This window comes from Callorhinus ursinus, unplaced genomic scaffold (genome assembly GCF_003265705.2).
Source record: "Callorhinus ursinus isolate GAN/ISIS: 27379988/994484 unplaced genomic scaffold, GSC_fseal_2.0 scaffold15, whole genome shotgun sequence".
NCBI lineage: Eukaryota > Metazoa > Chordata > Mammalia > Carnivora > Otariidae > Callorhinus > Callorhinus ursinus.
Window position 1 is genome coordinate 7,163,985 of NW_027397077.1, and position 15,183 is coordinate 7,179,167.

At 63.1% G+C, this 15,183-nt stretch overlaps 1 protein-coding gene across 16 annotated transcripts; it reads left to right on the plus strand.

The window, feature by feature from the left end:
* The first annotated feature begins 398 nt into the window (after window positions 1-398).
* Window positions 399-15,109, plus strand: SEMA3B (semaphorin 3B). Of its 16 annotated transcripts, none has more exons than XM_073901261.1 (20): window positions 399-2,761; window positions 5,787-6,117; window positions 7,657-7,788; window positions 8,081-8,267; window positions 8,990-9,147; window positions 9,315-9,377; window positions 9,782-9,901; window positions 9,981-10,074; window positions 10,242-10,361; window positions 11,209-11,354; window positions 11,446-11,557; window positions 11,659-11,743; window positions 11,821-11,965; window positions 12,293-12,512; window positions 12,771-12,862; window positions 12,952-12,993; window positions 13,233-13,390; window positions 13,496-13,551; window positions 13,646-13,785; window positions 14,275-15,108. In XM_073901261.1, the coding sequence occupies exons 4-20, from the start codon at window positions 8,159-8,161 to the stop codon at window positions 14,674-14,676; spliced, it is 2,262 nt and encodes a 753-aa protein (XP_073757362.1). In that variant the 5' UTR covers window positions 399-2,761; window positions 5,787-6,117; window positions 7,657-7,788; window positions 8,081-8,158; the 3' UTR covers window positions 14,677-15,108. The 16 variants fall into 16 exon arrangements, with proteins under 16 accessions (XP_073757362.1, XP_073757364.1, XP_073757363.1 ...); XM_073901263.1 differs by having other exon boundaries at window positions 399-640; XM_073901262.1 differs by lacking the exon at window positions 399-2,761 and adding an exon at window positions 3,241-4,038.
* Window positions 15,110-15,183: the final 74 nt, after the last annotated feature.

Genomic DNA, 15,183 nt, shown 5'->3' on the forward strand with positions numbered 1-15,183 from the left:
CAGTGGCAGATGACAAAGCGGCGGGGCGCGGGGGGGGGTTGCCTGTGGGGTGAGCCCTGAGCGCCTGGGAAGGCGCCTGGACTTTGTCCCGCCGGCGGCGACCGGCGGCGACCGGCGGCGACGGCGGGCAGCTGAGCCTACGGAAAAGGGCTCGGCGGGGCGGGGCTCAGGGGCGAGCTCCCCCCGCCTTCAGCCGCCAGGGGGCGCCGCAGTCCGTGCCCGGCCCCGCCGGGCTGGTCACGGACGCTGACGTCAGCCGGTCCTGCGGAGGCCGCGGGGCACAAAGGCAGCTTTGTGGGGCAGCGACGGCTCCGCGCCCGCGGCGGGACAAAGCGGCCCGGGCCGGGGTCGGCGCCGCGCAGGCGGGGAAGGCGGAGGGTGGGAGGGTGGGGCCGGGCACCCGGGACCCCGCCTCCGCACACCTGCCCGTCCCCGCGCGGCCTCAGGGCCCCGAGTGTTTGGCAAGACATGAGAGGCTGTGGCCGCCCGATCGGAAGGAGATCAACGTCCCCCAGCCTCCGTTGCCGCCCCAGTACCTCGGGCCTTTCCTGCTACCGCTGCCTCCGAGACTGAGGGCTGAGGGCCGGCTGACGAGAACAGGATCCCGCGCCCAACCCAGGATCCCTGCCTTCCTTCGGCGGTCAGGCCTGGACCCCGCTGAGCCCCAGATACGGCGGGCGGGGCGGGAGCTCCGGGGGGACCCCCGTGAGGCCCGCCCAGCAGGAAGCCGCGCCGGAGATGGTTCCTTCCTTCCCTCCTGAGGGGACCTTCCCCCCCGCCCCCCCGCACAGAGGGACCATTGAGGGGCCAGCATTGTCTGCCAGACGCACCCAGGGCCTTTCTTCCTGGTTGGGCCCTGCAGGATTCTGGCAGGAACCCCCTGTACCCAGCTTGCAGCGGGTCTGGGTGGGGTCCTGGCAAGCGAGGCTTCCCTGGGTGCAGACAGCTAGGCCCCCACCTGCCTTCGGCCTCCCTACCCCTGCTCTGATTTTGGAGGCCATAAGGCCCCATTGTCCCAGCACTGGCGGGGGCGGCCTTTCAATTCTTCCTTGTCTGTGGCAGTTGGGAAATTCCCAGCCTTGGGGGGCAGCTGGGGATGGCAGGGGTGTGTGGGGTGGCATCCCAGGTGTCCTACACCCCAAAGGGAGGGACTCCATGCGGTTGACTCCTGGGGATCCCCTACTGCCTGGAGCGTTCCAGGGGCTGAACCTCTTCCCTGGGAGCAGTGGGGTGAGGGCAGCCAGAGAGATTCAGTGCTCCCTGGTCCTGTGTACCTTGGAGCACTCCCAGCTTAAGAAGGTCCATCTTTCTGGCCCCACCCATGGGCAGCGGCAGCCATGAGGCCTGGGACCCTTAGATAGGCAGAGCTGGGGAAGGGACCCAGGCTCCTGCTTCCAGACTAAGCTTGTGGGTCCCAGTGTGAAGTGGGCTGTCACCAGCCAGTGGAGACCTCCACGAGGCCGATCCACCTCTCAGAGGGCCCACCCCACTCCAAATAGTTGCTCAGGCTACTGATGTGGTGGCAGCCTTGGTATTTTTAACCCATCAGCAGGGTGGGGAAACAGCTGGGAAGGGAGAGAGACAAGCTCTGAGAGCCAGAGGCCTTAGGAGGGCAGGAACTAGGGAGACCCTGTGGAGAGGAGCCAGTGGGCAGCTCAGGTCCAGGCCCCCCACAACAGGTGGGTGGAGGCCAAGATTGGGGGTGCAGAATGGGGAGGGGACCCATGAGATCTGGGACCTGTGACGCTGCAGGGGCTGCCAAGGCCTGGAAGAACACCTCACCATGTTCCTGGGCAGCCCCATGGTTCCTTCTGATGTCAGGCAAACCTCCTACTCCCCACCCACCGAGAGCCCCTCATATTATCCTCCCACAGACTCCATCCCAGACCCAGAATGCCAGGCCAGCCAGGACACTGGAGAACACAAGCCCTGACTCCAGCCATCTGTTCTGTGGCGTGGTAGGCCGGGTCCTAGCTGCCCTGGGAGTCAGGGAGAGGGCAGGAACAGGATCGTGGCTTCTCTTGGTTGACTTCTGGGTTTAGGCTCACTCCCAAACAACTGAGCCCAGTCTTCCTGTCTATTGCCCTGAAAAGAGATCCTGGGGGCCCACATCCCTGTCATGGGGCTACGCATTCCCCTAACCCCTCTTGGGCACCCAGAGGGAAAGCCAGCCCCCATCACACATCCAAGGAGGGCAATAGGCCAGGTGGGGTATGTGTGCAGCTATGTGATGGCGAGTGTGTCCATACTTGCCAGCCACTCAGCTCCTCGGTTAATAACGGTGACGGACACCAGGGTCCAAGCGGGTGTGGATCACTTTTTCCTCCCTGTCTTGGTTTCTCCCCTTGCATGAAATAAGCCCCACAGGTGATCTTACTTAGGAGAAAAATCAGTTTGATATCCCTTCCCATTGACTCTGCTTTCCAGACTCATTGTGGGTGGAGAGAGTCAAGGCCTGAGGGGCTGGTGCAGGGTCAAGTAGGGACTTGATGTGTCCCTTGTCCATCAGTCTCCCATCGCCCCCCTCCCCCCCCCACTGCCCTACTCAGCAGGTCCAGGAGGGTGGAAGGGCTTCCTGCAGGCATTCTGTCTCCTCCCTCCCTGTACCTGTCCTCTGCCTGATGATAGCCACTGGGGGACCCAAAGTTCTGCAGTGGCATGGACCTGGGTGTTCTAGGCATTTGGGGCTTCACAGAGGAAGCGACACTGACAGGACACCAGGAACGCTGGATACTGAACGGTGAAGAAGAGAGTCTAGCAGGTGGCAAAGGGGAGGGCCTAAAGGGTGGAGAACATAGCCCAAAGCAAAGTCCTGTCAAAGAAAGAGCTGCTGCCTCCCCAAAATTGGTGCCCGGAGCACTGGCGGGGTCGGCTAAGGCTGAGCCCTGGAAACCCCAAGCTCCAGCGAGCTCTCTGAGGTGGGGGGTGGGTACTGCAGAGGGGAGGCATTGGGAGGAGGAGTGGCAGAAAGACCACAAGGGCACAGCCTAGGAGTAGGGTGAAGGGGTCAGGCCACGAGCTGCTGGGGGAGGAGGCGGGGCCTTGTCCCGCTAACCAGGCAAAAAGTTCTCCCTGAGATCGGGAACTCTGGGAGAAGGGATGGGCGCTTGGGCCCTGCCAGGGCTCGGTTGGAGACTCCGAGGAAGAGACTGAGGCGTCCCCAGGGGTCGGGGAGGGACGGAGGTTCAGGTGGAGGGTGGAGGCAGTCATTGTGCTGGGGGCTGGGGCGGGGGCGGGGGCGGGGGGGACCGGAGAAGAGCCAAGCCCGAGAAGGGGTCCTGGGGAAGCCGGGCTGAAAGACGCAGCAGTGAAGGGTCTGCCTGGAGGCCCAGGATGCCGGGTGCGGAGGTGGCACCAAGAGCGGACCCCTGTGTTCCCCCACCCTGCACCCAGCTGCAACCGCAGGGCAGTTGAGGAGAGAGATCCGAGAGGTTTCAGTGTCTCCCTAGAGACACACAGCTGGGGAGCAGCAGTCACGATTTCACCCTGCTCCTCCCGGCTTACTAAGGGGGCTGATCCCTGGGGCAGGTTCGCCCCCACCCCAGCATCCAGAGCCCCCAGCCCGCACTCCTCGGCAGCTGTCCCCCAAGCCGATTAAAGGAAGGTAGCACGTATGTTAATATATGTTAATAAGCGTGGAGTGCCACCCCAGTATACTTTGGCTGCATTCCTGGCACCCCCTCCCACACTCCCCTAGGCTGTGGAGGAGGGGAGAGGGAGGCTCCACCCCCTCCGCCCCCCGCCCTCCCCCCCCAACCCTGCTGGGCAATGAAGAAAACAGGAGCAAGAGGAGAGCTATGATGTGGCTGGTGGGGGGGGCTCCCCCATCCCAGAGGGGCTGACCTCAGCCCAGGAGGAATGTGCGGGAGGCGGAGGGCTGGGGCGGAGCGGGTGGGGGCAGGGCCACAGCCAGAGGCCCAGGGTTCCTGGCGGCCCCTCCCTCGGCCCCTCCCTCGGCCCCTCCACCTCAGCACAGACATGGCCCTCAGAAGGGAAGGGGAACGGGCAAGGAGGGGAAGAGCTGATCTTTCCAAAAAGGTGGGCCAGGGGTCCCCGGGAACGTGGATTCCAGGCTGGGGGCGTGTGGGGGAAGGGCTCTAACACCAGTCCCCAGGAGATCTCCCAGGGGTGGGTAGTGGACTGTCAGGGAAGTCAGGCCTCAGTTAGGCTTCCCTGGGCCCACCCCCACCCAATGCCTAAGTCCTCAGGGTAGCGAGTTCTAGTTCCCACGTGGCCAGAACTAGGAAAGGTTATGACGTTGGAGCCACCAGCCTTGATGGCTAAAGCAGGTGCGAGTGGGGAGCCAAGGCCCAACCCAGCCCAGGCTGGGCACTGGGAGGGTTAACGCTAGCCTTCCTCACATGGATGTCCTACCCCAGCCACACCACCTAGAGTCCAGGCAGAGGGCAGGCCCGGTTGGTGATGAGGGGTCAGGAGGGGGGTGGTAGGATTTGGCATGACAATTCAGTTATTTCCAGAAGGAAAAACCAAGGCCTTGGAAGGCTGTGGCACTGACAGGCAGCATCAGGGCAAGAATCCAGGCAGGCCTCTGCCCGTGGCAACCCTGGCAAAGCATAGAGGCCAGGAGTCTGAGGTGGCCCTTGGGCTGGGGTGCAGGTAGGAATAGGGACCCCAGCTGCATTCCCTAGTTTGCTCCATTCTGTCAAGACTCAGGCCCAGGCTGCCTGATTCCAGAGTCCTTCGAGACTCCCGGAGTGCAGCGTAACCCACAGTCAATGGCGCTGCTCCTGGAGGGCTGCCTCCGTGAGGTCCCCACCCAGGGTCTGGCATATGCTTGGACCTGTGGCTGAGGAGCAGAGAGAACTTGTGGGGACAGGGACACTTGAGCTCCCACCCCTGCAGATCTCCCTTCCTGCCCCAGGGAAGAGGGCTCATCTAGGGCAAGGAAAGCAACACAAAGGGCTCAGGTGGGCAAGGGACAGCCCCAAGATGCTGGAAAAATGGTGTGTGGGGGGGTCCTGGTCCTGCTTTTCAGTATGGATGAGGGGCTGGGAGGGAATGAAACAGAGACTGGGACCCTGAGCCTGAAGAACTAAAAGCAGTGGGGGCAGGTAGGGGGCACCCCAAAGGGGTGGGTGGGGACCTCAAAGGCACTTGCTGATCTTGGCTGCTAGGGTGGAAAATTGTAAACAGCCAAAGAATTTTGTTCGCTTGCGTGGGGCCAGGGGAGGCTGCCCAGGTCCAAGGCAGAAGCTGGGAGGAGAAAGAGGCTACATCCCGGAAGTCCAAAAGCTCAGGCTGGGGTACATCCTTCCACTCCCCTTCCTGAAGGCTCCTGGTCCTCCCACTGACCCCCTCCCTTCATCTGCCAGCCAGCCAGCCAGCCAGCCAGCCAGCCAGGCCAATCCAGGAACACTAGGTCCTGAGACTCAGGAAAGCAGGGCACGGCCCCACCCTGGCTGGGCACAGATACTGCTACTCCAGGAGAGCTGGGGGGAGAGGGGCCACAGCCCTTGAAGCCTACAACCTTCCTCACTGACCACTGAGGAGCTGCAGACCAGCCTTGGGGAGGTTGTAGGAGGATGCCTTTTGGGGGGATTGAGGAGTGAAAGCCCATCTTCAAGCCCTGAATTTGCCCCATTGACCTGAGGGCCCCATTCAGCCATGGTTAACATTCGGCCCTTCCAGAGTAGACCCCTAGCAGTACGAATAGGGTCATCCACCAGACTCAGCTTCAGGCCAAGATCCCAAGACCCTTCCCAGCTGAGGCCCCGAGGTCCCATCCTGAGTCACCCAGGTCACACAGAATGCCCCTCACCTCCCAGCAGAGATGCAGGACCGCCTATCAGGAGGGGTTCTCTGGATGGGCCTCCATCTTGCCGTGCAGACGTGAAACGTGTGGGCCTCTGCCATCTGCTGACTGCCCTGCCTGGCCCTCTCCTCCCGCCCCAACTGCTGCCATCCCAGCCCCTGCCAGCCAGGTGGTGGCAGCACAAAGCGGCTCAAGTGGTGAGGAAGGCCTGGGGCGGGGCTGGGGGCCCATCAGACCTCCACCAGAGAACCTCTTGCGAGAACCTCTTGTCCGGCCCTCCAACCCTCCCATCCCAGCTGAGCCCCTCACTACCCGCCTCCAGCTCTCCAGCTGTGTTGGGACAGGTGAGGACCTTGAGTCCCCTGGACCTACTGTTTCTTACTGTTCACAGAGCTGTCTGGGGTTGGGGGTGGGGGGGCCCTATCTGGCTTCTTCTTCCTCCTGCGCCTTGCCTGGCCGCCCTGGGCTGGGCTGGACCGCTCTTGGGCGCACCCTATTGCCCTGAGGCCTGACAAGGGGAGGGGTCGCCCCTCCCTTGTGCCCGCTGCACTCTGGCCGGGCCACCAACTCCGCTGGCCCAGGCTGCCTGCCTGGTCACCCGATCCACCCCGTAAACTTGACGGCGCGTGGGGCGGCGGCCGGCTTGGTGGAGGCGGGGGCTGCTCCTTAAAGGAGCCGTCAGAGGGTTGCCCCGTGGTCCCCCGGCTTCTCCCCTCCTCCAGGATGGGCGGGGCTGGGGTGGAGAGGCGCTGCAGCCGGAGTTCTGGTGGAGTGTGGGAAGGCAGCCGGGTTTCTGTGGCATCGCAGAGCTCACGGGCTCGGAGAGCAGTGGCAAGTGTCAGTGGAGGGATGGCGGGAGGTGGGAGTCCTAGCCCGGGAGGGGTCCGGGAGCTGTGGAACTGGGCAGGGGCTTGGCGGGGGTTAGTGATCTGGAACGTGCCTTGGCAGTTGTGCCCCTTGCTTGACGGCACCCCAGGACCTTACCCCATGCCAGGGCTCCTGTGCCCAGCACCTGCCCAGCCAGCTCTGGAAAGGATGATGGGCATTGCGGCCAGATGCTGGCTCCACGGAAGGGGTCCAGGGGAAGGGCTCTGGCGCAGAGGTGGAGGGGCTCAAAGATGGGGAAGCCTGAGGGCGAAGGCAGGGGAGGGAGAGGCGTGGAGGCGGGGGAGGCTCAGAGAGGGACGGGCAGCTCACCTGCAGTGGGGTAGAAAGGCCGCCTGAGACCCCTGGCTCTCCCCCCGACTCGATTCCTCTTGGGTCTGAAGTCTGAGCTCACAGAATTTCTGTGTAACCAGTCCCTTCCAGGCTCGGGTGGGGAGAGAGAGGTCAAGCACGAAGCTGGGGCTGCTATATCCAAGTGGGAGCCACCTCCAAGTCAGAAGCTGAGGCTTCCGTCCAGCCCCAGGGCAGGGGCGTAAGCCTTGGGGCTCCTGCACACACTTCTTCCTCAGAGGAGGGGCTTTCAGGCGCGTCTCAGAGTTGAAGGCAGTGATTGTCGCTGTGGTTGTATTTGCTCACTTGCATGTCCAGAGAGACACGCATACACGTGTGCGTGCACACACAATCGCACATGCACACGTGTACGACACACATGTACACACGTACGCAAAGTGCACACGCATGCCATGTACCTACACGTGTAATACAACGCTTGTGCCACACGCGGTCACAGGCATGGACACACCTGTCTGCATACACACTGCGCGCGCATACACACACACGCACACGCACACAAAGGGACCCTCAGAAACACTCAAACTCACAGGTGCCCACACAATTGGCCCCAGCTCCAGCCCCAAAGGTGCCTCTGTTTCTCTGTAGGCCCTGGGTGCACAGCCACCTCCAGAGGCCTGACCCCCTCCTGCCGCTCTCACTTCCAGGACTGGCTTGTTTTGCTCATCGAACAGGGCACCCTCTGAAATGACTGCACTGATCTGAGTCCTTGTTGGCATTCTGCCTCCTCCTGCATGGGGACCTTGTCTGTGTCCCCCTGTGTCCCAGGCTGGCGTGGGGTAAGCGCATAGAGTTTGTGAATTAATGCCTATGAGTGTGTCTGGGGGGGGGTTCTTGGGGAGGGTGACGTGGTGGGGCGGGCGCCTGCCAGTGTGGGGGTGACCCCGAGGGTGTGCCCAGCGTGGGTGTGTCTGTGATTGTGGCCAGGCAGGGCACACTCTGAGGGAGGGGAGAGCTCGGAAGTGGAATGCGACCCCCCAGCCTCTTTCCCCTAGGGGCTGTAATCTGATCCCTGGGGACTCCCCCCCCCCCAGCCTCCCGCCCTCGTCCTTGCTGCAGCTCCTCTTCCAGATCCTGGGGCAGAGTCCAGGGCGGCTCAAGGCTCCTCCACACGCACCCGCTGATCCCGGAGCACCCTGAGCCGCCAAGATGGGGCGGGCCAGGGCGGCCGCCATGATCCCGGGCCTGGCCCTGCTCTGCGCGGCAGTGCTGGGGGATGCTAACCCCAGCTCCCCGCGCCTTCGGCTCTCCTTCCAAGGTAGGTGCACCTGGCAGGCAGGAGGGCTTAGCTCAGGGTGGGCAGGAGAGGGGCCCAGTGTGGGTAGGGGGCACTGCGTTTGCTGTTGCCCTGTGCCACTGGCCCGGGTGTGACTGGGGGCACTCTCAGGCCATCTCCAGTTAACCCTGTCCTGGCCTCAGCCCCCAAACTTTCTGCGCGCACATTCTCCTCTTGCTTTCCCAGGAAGACCCCTTCCGTTCCCATGGCAACAGGTCCTGCCTGTGTCCCATCCATGACACAGCCCCAAGGAAGCTGAGGTGTGGGGGCCGCCAGAGCCCCCTTCCCACGCCCCCTATGCGGGAGGGCAGTCACTGGTCACTAGGCAGTGGCATTGCACTGAGCTCAGGCTGGTGGCAGAGAACCCTCAGCCTGACTTTGGGGTTGGGGTTCTGGCTTTCCAGACACGCTCAGCCTCCCCCGGCACCCTGGCCTCCCCGTGCGCCCGCCTGCAGACACTGCTTGTCCAAGCTTGCCCGAGGAGTTCAACCTGCTTTCCCCTTGGGGGGTTGATGCACTGCCCACCATGGAAGCTTCACACACGGGTGGGCCTGTCTTCACGAGTGTAAACTCACACACGTGTAAACTCGCATGTGTGTGGGCCAGGTCACATGTACAACCACGACCTGTGAGAGTGACAGGCAGGGTCTTGGGGAAGCGTCCAGCATGGCTGGCAAATCCTCAGTGGTTTCCCTACTCTGCAGAGCTCCAGGCCCGGCACGGTCTCCGGACCTTCAGGCTAGAGAGGACCTGCTGTTACGAAGCTTTGCTGGTGGATGAGGAAAGAGGACGCCTGTTTGTGGGCGCTGAGAACCATGTGGCCTCCCTCAGTCTGGACAATATCAGCAAGCGGGCCAAGAAGGTGCCAGGGACCCCCAGCCTCGGTGCTTCCTAGGGAAAGAGCCCCAGGACCCCACTCCGGACTGCTTGGAGAGACCCAGGGGGATGGGCCCCCTGAGCGGACACCCTCTGCCCAGAGACCATGCAAAGACCCTGACCTGTGTCCCCTTCCCCCCGACCTCCTTGCAGCTGGCCTGGCCGGCCCCCGTGGAATGGCGAGAGGAGTGCAACTGGGCGGGGAAGGACATTGGTGTGAGTGCTGGCTGCCGGGGGTGGGAGTGGGGAGGCCAGCCCCTCGCTTTACAAGACAGCAGCGCCAAGACAGAGGCCTGCCTGTTCTGGCTGGGATGGGGGCGGAGGTCGAGGTGGCTGAAGTTTGGAGGTAGTGACTCAGGGTGGAGGCTCATGTGATTCTTCTTGGGGGCCTCTGAGTCGTAGGGAGCAGTACAGGCCTCTGCTTTTCCATGCACCCCTTCTGGTGAGAGGTGGGCTAGGCTGGTCACCAAGGGCACGCAGGTCGATGCGGCCCATGTTGGTGCTCGCCTGGACTGACGCAGAAGAGAGGAAGGGGTGAGGTGCCACTGGTGAGCTGGGACCCCTTAGAGCCTGCCTCCCTGGGGGAGGCCTCATTGTCGCTGGCCCTGCCTGCCCACTAGACTGAGTGCATGAACTTCGTGAAGTTGCTGCATGCCTACAACCACACCCACTTGCTGGCCTGTGGCACAGGGGCCTTCCACCCAACCTGTGCATTTGTGGAGGTGGGCCACCGGCTGGAGGTAAGGCCAGATCTGGGCAGAGAGGGAGGCTGGGAGGTGAAGAAGGGCCTGAAAGTAACAACTGCCCCCTGCCTCCCAGGAGCCCATGCTCCGGCTGGACCTTCGACGGCTAGAGGACGGCAAGGGCAAGAGTCCTTATGACCCGAGGCATCGGGCTGCCTCCGTGCTGGTGGGTGAGTCCGAAGGCTAGGGCCCCTCAGAGACTCTCGACCCTCCTGAGAGCCTCAGGGATTCCCCATGGCCTCACTGACTCCCAAGGAGCTCCCAGAGCTCTCCAAGCACCCCCTACCCCCCACCGAGAGCCTTCAGATTGGCTGAGCAGCCCTCGCCCTATCTGCAGGAGAAGAACTATACTCAGGGGTGGCTGCAGACCTCATGGGCCGGGACTTCACCATCTTCCGCAGCCTGGGCCAGCGTCCAAGTCTCCGGACAGAACCACATGACTCCCGCTGGCTCAACGGTGAAAGGCTGGTGGGGCTTTTGGGAGGGGCCCTCATCCCTAACAGGGTAGGTGCCGAGTAAGGCCCATAACGGAAGTGAGCGATGGGTGCAGCCGGGTCTCACTGTCCTTACCATGCATCCAGCCCTGTGCCAGGTACTGGGGTCGCAGGGCAGACAGGACGTGTGGCCCGCACCCTCTTTGAGTTCACAGAACTCAGAACAAATACATCCTAAGATCGGTTCCAATGGCCGTGAGACTGGTGAGTGCACAGACAGAAAGGGAAAAGACCAGGTGGGAGAACAAGAAAGGAAGCCACTCTGCTGACGAGAGGGGGTGAGCTAATTCCCAAAGCACAGCAGGATTGAGGGAAAGAACAACCAGTGCAAAGAATCCCGGGCAGGAACAAGCCAAGGAACGGAAGGACCCATGAGAGGAGAAAGGAGAAGGGGTCTGCGCTCTCAGGGTCCGTGTCATTTGTTCTAAGAGTGAGGGGACCAAGCAGAATGGGGGCATCTGCTTCCTGCTCAATAGGAAGATTCATGAGTGCAGGTACAACTGATCTGCCATCTCCCTCCTTTCTTGGCCCACTGGCCTGGGGAGCTGTCAGGGACCAGGGCAGAGGCTTGCTGTCCAGGTAGCCTCGGTCTCTGCTGCCCTCTCGTGGCTGCTTCTTGACTCATAGGCCCTGATCCTCCGGATCCTGTCCGCTTGCAGTGCCATCCATCCCAATGAACTTGGTCCTAGAGACTGGGTGCTCAGATATTGCCCCACAGGCTTCTGGGAGCACCAGAGTTAGGAGAGGGAGCGTATGGGTCCCACGAGTGCAGGGCCAGGACCTTGCTGATTTCACACCTCCTGCCGCTAGAGCCCAAGTTTGTCAAGGTCTTTTGGATCCCGGAGAGCGAGAATCCCGACGATGACAAAGTCTACTTCTTCTTCCGGGAGTCGGCAGTGGAGGCTGCACCAGCGCTGGGACGCCTGTCTGTGTCCCGTGTCGGCCAGATCTGTCGGGTGAGGAGTCCCTGGGCCACATCCTGTGACCACGCCCCTGCCCTGTTGCCTCTCTGGGCCTCCCCCTCATGCCCTCTGAGTGACCCCGCAGAATGACGTGGGCGGCCAGCGCAGCCTGGTCAACAAGTGGACCACGTTCCTGAAGGCGCGTCTGGTGTGCTCTGTGCCAGGTGTCGAGGGTGACACGCACTTCGACCAGCTCCGTGAGTGCCTGGAGTGGAGGGTGGAGTTGGGGAGAGGGAGCGCAGGGGCCCAGACCCAGGAGCCCGGCCGCCCAGAGGGCTGTGTGCCCTCCCCCAACTAGGCCCCTTCCCCACAGAGGATGTGTTCCTGCTGTCCTTGAGGGACCGCTGGAGCCCGCTGCTCTATGCCGCCTTCTCCACATCCAGGTGAGGGGCAAGAAGTCGTGGGAGGGGCTGGCCCAGCTCTGCTGGGCCCCTCACTCTGCTCATGCCTTCGCCTACAGCACCATCTTGCGAGGCTCTGCAGTGTGCGTGTACAGCATGAACGATGTGCGCCGTGCCTTCCTGGGGCCCTTTGCACACAAGGAAGGGCCCCTGCACCAGTGGGTGTCCTATCAGGGCCGTGTCCCCTACCCCCGGCCAGGCATGGTGCGTAGCCCCAGGATTTCCACCACAACCCACTTAAAGTCTCAGGGGTGGAGAACTTGGCCTGGGATCTTCTTGGTGAATGTGGTTTCTTCCTCTTTGTTATCCTTGGGTGGATAAACATTACCTTCATCAGGCAGGGCTTCTAAAAGAAAGGCCCCATTTCCCCCTAAGACTCCCAAGGGCAAGGCTGGGTCTTCTCCCTTCAGATTCCCAGGGCAAGGCTCTGTCTGTTAGCACGCCCACACACTCCCAGTTCCTGGAGGTCTCTCGTGGGCCCACCAGACCCTCATACCCACATCCCTGTCGCACCTCCTCCCCACCGCCCAGTGCCCTAGCAAGACCTTTGGCACCTTCAGTTCTACCAAGGACTTTCCTGATGACGTCATTCAGTTTGCCCGGAACCACCCCCTCATGTACAATTCGGTCCTGCCCGTGGGTGGGCGCCCTCTCTTCCTACAAGTGGGTGCCGGGTACACCTTCACCCAGATCACTGCAGACCGTGTGGCAGCTGCTGACGGACACTACGACGTCCTCTTCATTGGCACAGGTCAGTATCCTGCCATGACCACCCATTAAACCCCAGTCTAGACTCTGGCCTGTTACTAGAAGCTGCCCCTGTCCAGTCTCACCTCCACATCTTTGCCTGGGTTATGCCCCCATCTCCTTCTGGATGCTGCTCTTATTGTTCCAACCCACATTCTTCACCGACCCAACCATGCTGAGGGTAAAGGCCTCAAGTGAGGAGACCCCCAGTCCTAGCTATCAGGGAACGCAAGGAGTCACTCACTCCTTCTCATCCTTGCAGATGTTGGCACAGTGCTGAAGGTGATCTCAGTCCCCAAGGGCGGCCGGCCTAACGGGGAGGGGCTGCTCTTGGAGGAGCTGCACGTGTTTGAGGTGAAGCCTAGCTCCCCCCGCCCCGCCCCCCTCCCTGGAGTAACCCCAGCCCACTGATCCCTGATCCCAGCACTCCTCCTCCCTCTCAGGACTCGGCTGCTATCACCAGCATGCAAATCTCTTCCAAGAGAGTAAGTGACCGGAAGGCTTGGGGATAAAAGGGACCCAGTGCGTTCCCCGGGTGCCCCCACCCCCACGCCTCCCTTGGTAGTTCGAAGCCCCGGGTTTGAGTATAGGTTCTGCCTTCGCTAGACTGCGTGACCTGAGACCTCAGTGTTCCCATCTGTCAAGTGGGGTAAGGGATCTCTGACCCATGGGAGGCGGGCACAGGGCTGCCTTCGGTCAGCCCGGAGCCCCTCGTGCCCCCTAGCACCAGCTGTACGTAGCCTCGCGGAGCGCGGTGGCCCAGATCCCCTTGCACCGCTGTGCTGCCCACGGCCGCGCCTGCGCCGAATGCTGCCTGGCGCGTGACCCTTACTGCGCCTGGGACGGGGCCGCGTGCACGCGCTTCCAGCCCAGCGCTAAAAGGTGGGCAGGGTCGGGGGCGGGCCACCCAGAGTCCTTTGCAGCACCTGGCTAAGCGAAGAGGGGCTCATGGAAATTCCATGTTGCCCCCCCCCCACCTCCCCGCAGGCGGTTTCGGCGGCAAGACGTGAAGAACGGAGACCCCAGTACGCTGTGCTCAGGGGGTGAGTGACCCAGCTGCCCCTACTTCTCGGCCTTTGAAGACGCCCCCTCCTGCCCTGCCCTGCCTGACTCTGATAAATCCCTTGCCCTCCCCAGACGCGTCCCATCCCACATTGCTGGAGCGGAAGGTGTTCGGTGTGGAAGGCGGCAGCGTCTTCCTGGAGTGTGAGCCCCGCTCGCTGCAGGCACGCGTGGAATGGACCTTCCAGAGCGCAGGGGGGGCGGCCCGCACCCAGGTGAGCCTCCTGCCGCTCCCCTCCTCAACAGGCCCTTGTCCCGCCCCTACATCCAGGAGAGACCCCGCCTTAGCCAATGAGGCCCTCGGCCTGCTCCCTCCTCTAGACCAGGTCCGGCCCCGCCCAGTGAGACTCCGCTCAACCAGGGCCTTAGGTCCAGTTTGGTCCCGTTACCTGCACTCCACATCCTGTTGAGGCTTCATTCCGTCTCACCCCCTCCCCCATCAGAGAGGAGCCCCGCCCTCGCCCTGCCTATTGAGCTCCCTGCCGCGCCCCCGCCCCCCCATGTCCAGGTGAACCCGCCCGTACGGGGATCCACTTTTAGACCACTGGTCCGAGTGCACCCAGCCTCCAAATGTGCACCTGCGGGCGCCCTTTCCTGCTCCCACTCGGCCGCTGTTGACCCTCTGCCTCTCCTGGCCCGGCCTGGAGCCGGGTTTCCCTCTTCCCGACCCTGACGCCCACGCCTCCCGCTGGCCCGGCCCGCAGGTGGCTGTGGAGGAGCGCGCCGAGCGCCTGACGCGGGGGCTGCTGCTGCGCGGGCTGCGGCGCGGGGATTCAGGCGTGTACCTGTGCGCAGCTGTGGAGCAGGGCTTTTCGCAGCCGCTGCGTCGCCTGGCGCTACACGTGCTGAGCGCCGCGCAGGCCGAAAGGCTGGCCCGGGCCGAGGAGGCTGCGCCCGTCGCCCCTCCGGGCCCCAAGCTCTGGTACCGGGACTTCCTGCAGCTGGTGGAGCCGGGCGGCGGTGGCGCTAGCTCCCTGCGAATGTGTCGTCTGCAGCCCGAGTCGCGCCCACCGCCTCCCGAGTCGCGGAGGAAGGGCAGAAACCGCCGAAGGCACGCCCCCGAGCCGCGCGCTGAGCGGGGGCCCCGCAGCGCCGCGCGCTGGTGACTCGGCCTCCAAGCTGGATACAGGGAAGGAGACTCCAGGCGGGAGCGGGAGGGCGGACCCTGGGGGACGCACGGCTAGGGGACCCGGCACGCTGGTCCCTGGCCGATGGAGACACCGACCGACCGACAGGCCCTGGCCGCGGGGCTGCCTCGCCGGCTTATTTATTAACAGGATAACCCTTGAATGTAGCGCTGGGAGGGGCGGCCCAGGCCGGGCACAGGGTCCTGCTCATCGCGAGGAGGCAGAGAAGCAGGGCTCCAGAGCAACGACCTGGGCGGAGGGGGTGCCCGGAGTGCCCATCCCGGGGGAAGGCCCTCCTCCCTGGGCAATGAGCAGAAAGCTGTGAACAGGCTGAGCGGTGGGGGGTGGCGTGGGGCAGGCCGATTGTACTAATGCAATAAACACATTATCAGCCGAAGCTGGAACGGCTCCAGCGCACAACCCCGGGTGCCAGGTCTTGCTGTGTGGCCTTGGGAAACTTCCTCGTGGTCTCAAGACGTCGGTTTC